The sequence below is a fragment of the Salvelinus namaycush genome, chromosome 10 (genome assembly GCF_016432855.1).
Source record: "Salvelinus namaycush isolate Seneca chromosome 10, SaNama_1.0, whole genome shotgun sequence".
In the NCBI taxonomy this organism is placed as follows: Eukaryota; Metazoa; Chordata; class Actinopteri; order Salmoniformes; family Salmonidae; genus Salvelinus; species Salvelinus namaycush.
This window is the reverse complement of record NC_052316.1, coordinates 30095446-30108086: the sequence shown is the minus strand read 5'-3', so window position 1 is coordinate 30108086 and position 12641 is coordinate 30095446. Positions and strand designations below refer to the sequence as shown.

Here is a 12641-nt window from a genome sequence, read left to right as displayed (position 1 = left end):
TTTTCCCATGATGTCAAGCAAAGAGGCACTGAGTTTGAAGGTAGGCCTTGAGATACATCCACAGGTACACCTCCAATTGACTCAAATAATGTAAATTAGCCTATCAGAAGCTTCTAAAGCCATGACATAATTTTCTGGAATTTTCCAAGCTGTTTAAAGGCACAGTCAACTTAGTGTATGTCATCTTCTGACCCACTGGAATTGTGAATGATAAGGGAAATAATCTGTCTGTAAACAATTATGTGTCATGCACAAAGTAGATGTCCTAACCGACTTGCCAAAACTATAGTTTCTTAACAGGAAATTTGTGGAGTGGTTGAAAAACGAGTTTTAATGACTCCAGCCTAAGTGTATGTAAACTTCCGACATCAACTGTAACGACAACTTACACTGCCGTAAATGCAAGGACAGAAAAGGAATGTTTTATGTCACATGATTTTGGACAAATTTGTCACGACACCAACCATGATAATGGTTTAAATCAACTCGTATATTTTCTTGAATATAGCTATGATCCCCCCATATATCTTAATATAATGACAGAAAAAAATTGGCATGTTATTATCAATAACTTATCAACAGCTGTAACAAGTTGTCCAGTGTAGGAAATCCTCACTGATAAACCCTAGTTTATAGAAAGACCAAAGTACACAAAAAAATACACATTTCTTATATTTGTCACAGACCTCAGACTTAGAACATCCAATTTGTTATTTTCAGATTTAAAAAAGTGTTATTTAGAGAGCGAAAACCTGATTTTTTTTTTGAAAATCCTAAACCTGGAAAAACAAAACCAAGATAATGGATTGCATGGATAAGAGCATTTGGCCAGTAACCAAAAGGTTGCTGGTTTGAATCCCCAAACCGACTAGGTGAAAACTCTGTCAATGTGCCCTTGAGCAAGGCACTTTTAACCCTAATTGTTCCTTTGTCGCTCTGGATAAGAGCGTCTAATAAATGACTGAAATGTATATTTGGGACAAAATTGAATTAGGCAAAAAATAACACAGATTTTATAAGGCCCTAACTACATTGCATTCGGAAAATATTCAGACCCCTTGACTTTTTTCACATTTTCTTACGTTACAGCCTTGTTCTAAAATTGATTAAATCGTTTTTTCCCCCTCATCAATCTACATACAATACTCCATAATGACAAAACAAAAACAGGTTTTAATTTTTTTGCTAATTTATATTTTTCTTATCACATTTACATAAGTATTTAGACCCTTTACTCAGTACTTTGTTGAAGCACCCTTGGCAGCGATTACAGCCTCGAGTCTTCTTGGGTATGACGCTACAAACTTGGCACACCTGTATTTGGGGAGTTTCTCCCATTCTTCTCTACAGATCCTCTCAACCTCTGTCAGGTTGGATGGGGAGCGTCGCTGCACAGCTGTTTTCAGGTCTCTCCAGAGATGTTAGTTCAGGTTCTGGCTGGGCCACTCAAGGACATTCAGAGACTTGTCCCAAAGCCACTTCTGTGCTGTTTTGGCTGTGTGCTTAGGGTCATTGTTCTGTTGGAAAGTGAACCTTCGCCCCAGCCTCAGATCCTGAGCGCTCTTGAGCAGGTTTTCATCAATGATCTCTCTTTACTTTGCTCTGTTCATCTTTCCCTCGATCCTGACTAGTCTCTCAGTCTCTGCCGCTGAAAACATCCACACAGCAAGATGCTGCCACCACCATGCTTCACTGTAGGGATGGTGCCAGGTTTCCTCCAGACGTGATGCTTGCCATTCAGGCCAAATATTTCAATCTTGGTTTCAACGAGACCAGAGAATCTTGTTCCTCATGGTCTGAGAGTCCTTTAGGTGCCTTCTGGCAAACTCCAAGCGGGCTGTCATGTGCATTTTACTGAAGAGTCGCTTCCGTCTGGCCACTCTACCGTAAAGGCCTTATTTGTGGAGTGATGCAGAGATGGTTGTCCTTCTGGAAGGTTCTCCCATCTCCACAGAGGAATTATTGAGCTCTGTCAAGAGTGACCATCAGGTTCTTAGTCACCTCCCTGACCAAGGCTCTTCTCCCCCAATTTGTCAGTTTGGCCGGGTGGCCAGCTCTAGGAAGTGTCTTGGTGGTTCCAAACCTCTTCCATTTAAGAATGATGGAGGCCACTGTGTTCTTGGGTACCTTCAATGCTGCAGACATTTTTTGGTACCCTTCCCCAGATCTGTAACTCAACACAGTCCTGTCTCTGAGCTCTATGGACAATTCCTTCGACCTCATTGCTTGGTTTTTGCTCTGATATGCACTGTCAACTGTGGGACCATATATAGACAGGTGTGTACCTTTCCAAATCATGTCAATCAATTGAATTTACCACAGGTGGACTCCAATCAAGTTGTAGAACCATCTGAAGGATGATCAATGGAAACCGAATGCACCTGAGCTTAATTTCGAGTCTCATAACAAAGGGTCAGAATACTTATGTAAATAAGGTATTTCTGTTTTTCATTATGGGGTATGCACGTAGATTGACAATGAAGAAAAAATATGTAATACATTTTAGAATAAGGCTGTAACGTTACAAAATGTGGAAAAGGGAAAAGGGTCTGAATACTTTCTGAATGCACTATATGTAGAAAGCTTACTATTCTACAAATGACTTTGAAATTTTAATGACCGTTATTTCTATCAACTTTTTTGCTTTTCATAATAAACAAATACATTTACAGGGTTACCTATTAGTTTCTCAATTGATTAGAAAAATCCTATTTTCTGATGCTCCTAAATTTAATGGTGTGCTCTAAACTTATTTAAGTTGGGAATAGGGCTGTTATGGTGATCGTATTACCTCCACACCAGCGGTCACAAGCCATGACATCGGTCAAATTCCATGTGACTGTTTAGTCATGGTAGTTAGGCTTCTCCAAGCTCTGATGCTGCTGATGGTCATTAGTAGCCTACCAAACTTGCTAACTGCCTGGTACTCAGCACTATTGTCCCTCTAATCACTCTGACATCAATGCAAATGTAATCTAAAATCTAATCAAACACTTCATGAGAGCCCATGAGCTCATGTTGCGCAACATTTCTATAGGCTATGATTGCATGAAAAATACAGTGATGGCCTCTATTAAAAAGAGGATGATCCCATCAGCTTTCAATAGGCTAGGCCTACTATATTTATTTCTCAACTTTCCTAATATTAAGCACATTGCTTCTCTTTACAACAGGAGTATAGCCTACCTGGCTGGCATGAAAATGAACCACGGGAAAAGTGTCCTCCATTCACTATTTAAGTGCATAGATTACATTTATTTTTTCCCCTTTCCCTGATTTGAGACAGGTGCATGATAATGGTCCATTCTAAATCAAAATAAATTTCACACATGTATTAATTAGTATATGTAAAGACACGATTAAATCAAGAATAGGCTGATATTGTCACCCATCAGACTATAACTTGTGAATGATATATTATCACTTGTGATTGATGCCCAGCTTGTGTGCAGTAAGGCCAGAAACGCATACTTTTCCCCCCTACTTTTTCTAATCATAGTCACACACCTCATGTAGCCTAGCCCATAGGCCTATATGGTTTGTATCACAACTAAAGTGGCCAAATCATTTCTATAAATTAAGTACATTAAATTGGCTTTACAACGGGTGTAGAGCCTATCTTGCATACATATGTGGCGCGTGAGTTTGAAGTTTGGGGAAGATACTTTTCACCATGAAAATGCACCTTTATGATAAAAGTATTACATGCAATCATCACATTTGTGGTCACTTTTGAAAATTGTGTTTTCCCAGTAATGGAATATTTGCACTTACAGCCTACTGCTGTAGGAGCATTGCTGCACTTATAATGTGAAGAAATAGCCTAATAGTTTATCAACATTTTAAGATAAAAGTTCTGACCTGTTGTGTCAGCCTCACTGCATAAAAAAGTGTTTTTGATGATAGTGGTTGTATTAATATGGAATCTACCTCATCCCACAACTGTCCCAGACTGTTTGCAATATGTATTTCTCGCACAGAATAGAATAGGTCAACTTTCATAATATGGGGGATAGTAGATTGACATAGGCTAGTGCTTTTGCTGTCCGTTAGGCCTACTCATCTTGTTGGTTGACGAAAAGTAAATGTGGACAGTTCTTCCAATATCTTTAATATGCACCTCTGAATTGAATAAGGACGCTCACAGTTGCACCCCCGATGTGTCTGTCTTCACTTGTAGCCTGTGAGAAAGACCCGATCACATGACAGGTAGCCATGTGAGTGAGAGGTGCTTCGAGCATACAGCCGGGAGAAGGGAATTATAATCATTATATTCAGCCCAAGGGCACAACGGCCACTGGCCGCAAAAGGCATGTATTGTTTTAGGGGGCATTACGTTTACACAAAGTGATGCCGCTGGGAAATTCTAGGCATTATCAAGTGCTTGTCAGATTGTGAATGAGGGACTGATGAAGTGTGTACAGCCTGCAAAAAAACTAAGCAGAGCTCATGCCTTTCATGCAATTTTTTTTCAAATCATCATTAGAGTTGCATCATGCAGTCTTAGAATGTATTAAAATTCAAAACATTTAGCCCAATGTTTGGATCACAACTACAGTTACATAAATAACTCTAAATTAAGCATGTATGATGTGCTTATGTTAATTTATCGGTCAATTACTGTGAGACTGGCAGTTACAGTATTTGCTTGACAATCACCAGCTGACTAAATTTCATGACCGCCACAGCCCTATTTTGGAGCACCAGTGCTACCAATGATTTTTTTTTTTTTAATTAAGAGCCCTGCATGTACTTCTTCCACTCTACCTCACACCTGGACCCGAATCCTTCCTTCTCCTCCTCTAGATGCGTAACACCAGGATCGACCTGTTGGAGGAGGAGCTACGGCTCCTCAAAGAGGATATCAGGTACCGCAACACTAAGAACAGTTCTCTGGAGGAGGCGTTAGCTCGCTACCGGCTGGAGCTGTCCCAATCACAGGAGCAGCTCCACACTGTGGAGGAGGTGAAGAGGAGCAAGGCCCTGCAGTGCAGCGTCACCCAGGACTCCCTGGCTTCCACCCACAGCCAACTGAAGGAGCTGCAGGAGCAGGTGGCCCGCCTCACCTCCCTCATCGAGGAGGAGAAGAGGAAGAGGATGCTGGCGGAGGAGCGCTACAGGGAGCAGCAGGAGGAGCACGAGCAGGTGCTGAGGAGGAGGCAGAAGGAGCTGGAGGAGGCCAACTGGGCAAAGATGGAGGTGGAGAAGAGCGTGGGGGACCGGGATAGGGAGGCAGAGAGGCTACGGAGGCAGCTGGAGGAGGAGGTGCGACGCTGCAAGGACCTGGAGCAGGAGCTGTCTAAGGTAAGGAGCCAGTGCAGTGTGGAGATCAGTAACCTAAAGCTCAACTACGAGTCCCAGATCACCTTCTGCAGGACAGACATCCAGCACCTGTCTGCCCAGAGGGAGGAGGTGGACCAGGGCATCAGACTGCAGTGTGACAAGCTAGAGGCCGAGAGGAGAGACCAGGAGGACCAGCTCAGGAGAATAAAGGTGTGTCTGAGCCAGGCCGAAGAGCAGAGGAGGAGGGCCGATGAGGAGGCGCATGCTCAGAGATCTGTGGTCACAGAGGAGGTGCGAAGGAGGAGGGAGCTGGAGGCTCAGGTGGAGATGTTAGTTAGGGAGAGAGGGGAGGACAGTAATCAGTATAGAGAGGAGGTGTCAGAGCTCACAAAGGCCCTGCAGGAGAGGAGCGGCCAGCAGGTTCTCCTCACACACAGCCTGGAGGAGGAGCAGAGGAGGAGGAGAGCCCTGGAGGAGGAGAGGATCAGGCTTGAGCTGCTCCTGGGGGAGATTCAGGCCAAGCAGGCCTCCTACTCCCAGGCTGTCACCCGGCTGAGAGAGGTGGAGGAAGAGCTGGTTAGCATCAGTACAGAGTTTAAGAAGGAGAATGGTGAGAAGAATAAGGCAGAGCAGAGTGTAACCAGGTTACAGGGACACGTCAGGGAGCTGCAGGCCACGGCTGATAGGCTAGAGGGGGAGGCGGAGGCCCTGAGGAGAACCAACCAGGAGGAGGTGACCAAGAGGAGGCACGTGGAGACAGAGCTCCAGAAAACCACCCACACCATGCGGGAGTACACCAGCACCATCGCCACCCTACGCCGGAGCCAGGAGGAGGCCCAAACCACGGTGAGGAGGGGAGAGGAGGAGCACAGGAAGCTCCAAGTGGAGCTGGAGAGTAGGTTGAAGGAGTTCAAGGCCTCCACTGAGCGCCTGACATCCCTGAGCTCGGAGCTGAAGTCTCTCCAACAACAGCTCCTCCAAGAGCGGGCTAAAGTCCGCGAGGCAAACATGCGCAATGAAACACTCTACAAGACCATCGAGGAAAAGAGCCTGGCACTCAACGAGACCTCTGTAGAACAGGAGAGACTCCAGACCCTGACCCAGACACTGACCAAGGAGCGACTGCGGCTCGAGGAGGAGCTGAGGGGAGTGAAGCACGAGAGAGAAGAGTTGCTGAGAACCAGGCAGGGGGCTGATGACGAGCTGGTGTCCCAGAACACTGCTCTGGAGCTGCAGCTAAAGAGCAGCTTGAGAAGCAGCGTGGAGACCCAGATCCTCGTGGCAGAGCTCTCTTCAGAGAGGGAGAAACTCAGGATGGAGATAGATCAAGTCCAGAGGCAGGCCATGGAGGTACTTGTCTTGGACCTTTAGAGGTTCATGTCGGACTGTTCTGTGTTTCTCTAAATCAAACTATACTCCTTCAGTAAGTCTTAGTGGAATAGGCTTTAGGCTGGCTATGGACAATGCTTTCTCTTGCATGCTGAAATACCTCCTGTTGATACCTTTAATTGTTCTTTGTTTAGTTTTTTGCTCTAATTAGATTGTGAAACACATACAAGGTATTCTTCTGTGATGGAATTTGCAATCGTTAGATTAAAAACAAAACTCATGCAAACGCAATCTCTGCTTCCCCTTCTGCCTTCTCTCACAAAACTGTTGTCCCGCCCACAACTATACTCTTAGAAAAAAAGGTGTTATCTAGAACCTAATATAGTTCTTCGGCCCCCTTTGAAGAACCCTTTTTGATTCCATGTTGAACCTTTTTGGGTTCCATATAGGACCCTTTTCACAGTCGGTTCTACATGGAACCCAAAAGAGTTATACGTGGAACCAAAAAGGCTTCTTCCTGTAACTAAAAGGAGTTTTCCTATGGGGACAGCCAAAGAACACTTTTTTTTCTTAAGAGTCTTCTGTGATTGACTAATCAGCATGCTTTTTTGCCATTGCTTGTTTTGTCTACAATGATCCACAGTGTCTACATCATCACTGGTCCTGTGGTGTCTGTTTGTGTCTCTCTAGTGTCATCCTCAAGTCCTTGTCTAGTCTTGAAGTCCCTTTGTCTAGTCTAGATATCAGTCCTAGTCTACTGTCTGCCTATTTCCTTTGTACATTCTAGAAACCTACAATGTACAAATGTGCCATTAATTGCACTCATTCTTGATTGAGTGTGAATTGTGTTGATGTATCCATGTTGAGGTTCAACTGGTAATCTCTTTACTCTTATTTTAATTGACAAATGCTCATGTGTGGGTAAGTTATTGGAGCTGTGTTGTGTTTCTTCAATAACAAAGCATGCTGTCACATGTCATTCCTATTGTAAATGCCAAATCAAAATATTGACATTTTTAAACAATAATTAATTATTATTCTCAAACAAATTGTTCAACTAATATTTTGCCCCTTCCTCTGTCTCTCTCCTCCCCCTATCTCCTCTCTCCCTCCCCATCTTTATCCCTCAACTCCTCTTCCCCATCTCTCCCCATCCAGACCTCCTCTCTGATCCAGTCCACCAAGACCCAGTACAGTGAGATGGTGGTGGAGAGAGATGCTCTTCTGCTAAAGCTGAAACAGACAGACCAGGACAGGGCCAGGTCCCAGAAGCTGGAGGAAGAACTAAACCGCATCAAACTCTCTCTGGAGTCCGAGTTACGCCTCAAAGTGCGTCTGCAGGAGGAGAACGAGAAGGTGTTGTATTGTTGTTTTCACTTTTGCTGTCTAGAAGCAACTTTAATGTATATATTTATTTTAAATTTGTCAAATAAAATTAATTCATCCATCCATTCCTTTATCCATTCCTTCATACATTCATCCATTCAGGTCAAGAATGACTTCCTGTACTGGAAGGGCCAGTACGAGTCCAAGGATGGTGCAGTGAGGCAGTTCGACTCCGTGAAGGAGAAACTGGAGAGGGAGAGGAGCTCTCTTGAGACTGAGATTGAGCGGCTGATGAGAGAGCTGAGGGAGGGGGAGGACAGGTATAAGAGCAGGCTGCTGATCACGCAGACCCAACTCTCTGAATTGACCTCTGTCAGAGACACCCTGGAGGCAGATTTGAGGAAACTCCAGGAGCGGCATAACGCCTGTGCAAAACACACCCAGACGGACGAGAACGGGAAGAAAGACCTGGACCCCGCCACACTGATTTTCGACAGTGTCCGTAAGACAGTGACAGCCAAGCAGCTGCTAGATTGTGGGGTCATCGACAAGTCAACCTATGGCCAGTTGTTGAAGGGTCAGAAGACGGTCCGTGAGGTATCTGTGGACATCAAACTGAACCTGAAAGGGACCGGCATCATTGCTGGTGTTGCTGGAGACTGTCAGGATAAAATGACTCTCACAGAGGCCAAGAGGGCCAACATCCTCTCTGAAGACAGCGCCATCTTGCTGCTGGAGGCACAAGCTGCCACAGGCCACATAGTGGATCCCAGAGCCAACGAGAAGATGTCGGTGGAGGAGGCAATTAAGAGAGGAGTGGTAGATGAGGAGGATAGAGAGAGGTTGCTGGCTGCAGAGGCCGCCTGTCTGGGGTACCGCGACCCCAATACTACCAAGCCCCTGTCAGCAGGCCAGGCTATGAGGAAGGGCCTGATCAATAGAGACACAGCTCTACGGATGCTGCAAGCCCAGGAGTCTGTTGGGGGCATCATAGACCCTGTCCTCAGTGTCTTCCTCCCTAAAGATGCAGCCATGGACCGGGACCTGATTGACGAGGACCTGTACAGGGCCTTAAACCAACGACCTGAGTGTTACCTGGACCCAGACACCCAGATGGGAACCAGCTACGTCTCCCTAAAGAGGAGATGCAAGTCCGAACCCACCACTGGTCTCCTGCTCCTCCCTGCCCCAGAGAAGCCCATGATGGTGAAGGGTCTCAGGGGAGAGGTGTCTATCAAGGATCTGATGGATGCTAACCTCTTGGAGAAATCAGACATGGACCAACTGAAGGATGGAAAACTGACCAGCCAGGACATCGAGGACAAGTTGAGGTCGTACCTCCGAGGCTCCACCTGCATCGCAGGGGTCTATGACGAGGCCAACCACAAGACCCTATCCATTTACCAGGCCATGAAGGAAGGGTTACTGAGGCCCGGCACAACCCTGGAGCTCCTCGAAGCCCAGGCTGCCTCGGGATTCATGATCGATCCCATCAACAACCTCTGTCTGACCGTGGCCGATGCCTACAAGAGCGGCCTGGCTGGGCCAGAGTTCAAAGACAAACTCTTGTCTGCAGAGAGGGCCGTCACCGGGTACAAAGACCCAGGCACAGACAAGATCATCTCTTTGTTCCAAGCCATAGAGAAGGGGCTGATGGAGAAGGGACATGGGATCCGTCTACTAGAGGCTCAGATTGCCAGCGGTGGCATCATCGACCCCAGGCACAGCCACCGCATCGAGGTGGAGACTGCCTATAAGAAGGGCTACTTCGGCAAGGAGATGAACCAGATCCTGACAGACGAAGCGGATGTCTCCAAGGGCTTTTTCGATCCCAACAACCAGGACAACCTGACTTATCTCCAGCTAAAGAAACGCTGCATCATAGACCAGAAGACTGGCCTGGTTCTCCTGCCCATCAAGGACAAGAAAAAGGAGCCTCCACAGACAACGACGCAGAAGAATACTCTGAGGAAGAGGAGGGTGGTGATCGTAGACCCAGACACCAATAAGGAGATGAGTGTGAAGGAAGCATACGACAAGGGGCTCATCGACTACGAGACCTTCCTGGAGCTGTCGCAGCAGGAGTGTGAGTGGGAGGAGATTACGATCACAGCCCAGGATGGATCCTCGCGGTTGGTCATCATCGACAGGAAGACTGAGATCCAGTATGACATCAGAGAGCTGCTAGAGAAGAAGGTGATTGACCAATCAGTGTACGACCAGTACCAATCCCAGAAAATCACTCTCGCACAGTTTGCTAAAATCATCACCAACAAGACCAACTCCACCAGATCCTCCTCCTCAACATCCTCATCCAAAGCCAGAGCATCAGCAACATCAGCATCCTCCCTGTCTTCATCCAGCACCACCTCTCAGCGGATCACTTCCAACAAGGCTGAGAAGACGAGCTCCATCATTGGTGGCTCCACCACTGGCAGCTCCACCATAAATGGCTCCAGCATTGGCAGCTCCTCTGGTGGCTCCCTTGGCAGTTCCACCTCATTCAGAACCACCACCATCAGCTCCTCTACCCAGCCTGATGGCCCTCCCTCCCACAGCTCCCTGAAGAACATTGCCAGCATCTCGGTCTCCCTGGCTGGCCCTGCTGAAGCTGTGGTCTTGGATGGGGAGCGAAGCCCTGTGGGCGCCATCTTTGACATGGAGGCCCTAGAGAAGATCTCCATCTCTGAGGCCCACAAACGTGGCCTGGTGGACAGCATCTCTGCCCAGAGACTACTGGAGGCCCAGGCTTGCACAGGAGGCATTGTAAACCCTTCCGATGGCAAGCGCCTGTCCATCCAGGAGGCCTCCCGCCAGGGGATCATCGAGAGTGACATGGCTACCAGGCTGAAGCCCGCCCAGAAGGCCTACATTGGGTTTGAAGACGTCAAGTGTAAACGCAAGATGTCCGCCGCCGAGGCCATGAGGGAGAAGTGGCTTCCCTACGAGGCGGGCCACCGCTTCCTGGAGTTCCAGTTTGTCACTGGAGGCCTGTACGACCCGGAGCTGGGCCGCAGGAGAACCATCGAGGAAGCTCTCAACGTGGGCTGGCTGGACGGGAGGGCAGCCCAGAAGCTCCAGGACATGAGGCACCACGCCAAGAACCTAACCTGTCCCAAGACAAAGCTGAAGATCTCTTATAAAGAAGCGTTGGATAACTGCTTGTTGGAGGAGAATACGGGAGTCAAGATGCTCCAGGCTGCCTCCACCTCCTCCAGAGGGATCAGTAGTCCGTACAACTTCTCTTCGGCTCCCGGGTCCACCTCGGGCTCCAGGACCGGGTCGAGGACAGGCTCGCGGAGAGGCAGCGTGGACCTGGGGTCGCCTAGCTCCTCCAGCCGATACAGCGTCATAAGCAGCTCCACCTACAGCCGCACCTCCTTCAGTTCTAGCTCCATTTCATAGGGGAAAGAGGGAAAACTATTCATTAATTCATTAACTTAGTTGTCTTACACTTTGCATACTTTTAGTTTTTGTTTTGACATATTACCTTTTGCTTTACTTATGTAAGGAAAACCTGCTTATTGGTCAGTTAGAAATGTGCCTGTCCTAGATAGAGGTACCATCACATGTTTTTTTTTTTCTGTTTAAAGTGGTAAAAGATGGATAAGAATGGAAAAACACATTTGTAGGTGTTTGAATTGAAGTCAAATTTTATGTATACTGAACAAAAATATAAAATGCAACAGAACAATTTCAAAGATTTTACTGAGTTACAGTATATATAAGGAAATCAGTCAATGTAAATAAATTAATGAGGTCCTAATCTATGGATGTCACATGACTGGGCAAGGGTGCTCCCACTGGGGAGCCAGGCCCTGCCAATCACAATGAGTTTTTTTCCCCACAAAAGGGCTTTGTTACAGATAGAAATAGTCCTCAGCAACCCCCCACACAAGACCTCAGACAATCCCACAATCCCGCAGGTCAAGAAGCCGGATGTGGAGGTCTTGGGCTGGCGTAGTTACACGTGGTCTGCGCTTGTGAAGCCGGTTGTACGTACTGCCAAATTCTCTAAAAATGACATTGAATGTAGCTTATTGTAGAGAAATGAACATTAAATTCTCTGGCAACAGCTCTGGCGGACATTCCTGCAGTCAGCATGCCAATTGCACGCTCATTCAAAACTTGAGACATCTGTGGCATTGTGTTGTGTGACAAAACTGCACATTTTAAAGTGGCCTTTTATGGTCCCCAGCACAAGGTGCACCTATGTAATGACCATGCTGTTTAATCAGCTTCTTGATATGCCACACCTGTCAGGTAGATGGATTATCTCGGTAAAGGAGAAATGCTCACTAACAGGGATGTAAACAAATGTGTGCACAAAGTTTGAGAGAAATAAGCTTTTTGTGCACAAGGAACATTTCTGGGATTTTTTATTTCATCTCATGAAATATGGGACCAACACTTTACATATTACATTTATATTTTTGTTCAGTGTAAATTGGCTTTGTACTCTGACAGCATGATACGACCACTTCGTTGTCAGACATTATTTTTCCAAACTCCATAGTACTACAGTTTAAATTTGATTCATTTTGGTGACAATAATTAGAGAATGTAATGAATGTATAAAAGGTTGGATGGGAGAGGGTTAGTGTCTTGTGTGTTTTGGAGAACATTAATAGGTGTTATGTTTACTTTGAATTCGGAAGTACAGTAGTGTTTCTTGCATGGGATGTCATAACATTGCTTAGTGT

The 12641-nt window shown here is 46.3% G+C and overlaps 1 protein-coding gene across 1 annotated transcript in view; it reads left to right on the top strand.

The window, feature by feature from the left end:
• Positions 1-11625, top strand: part of LOC120054298 (desmoplakin-like) — a 38361-nt gene extending 26736 nt beyond the window's left edge. The window contains exons 22-26 of the mRNA XM_039001712.1: positions 4807-5703; positions 5749-6633; positions 7771-7968; positions 8101-10313; positions 10497-11625. Coding sequence (XP_038857640.1) covers positions 4807-5703; positions 5749-6633; positions 7771-7968; positions 8101-10313; positions 10497-11343 — 5040 coding nt within the window. The 3' untranslated portion in view covers positions 11344-11625. The remainder of the gene's footprint in view (positions 1-4806; positions 5704-5748; positions 6634-7770; positions 7969-8100; positions 10314-10496) is intronic.
• Positions 11626-12641: the final 1016 nt, after the last annotated feature.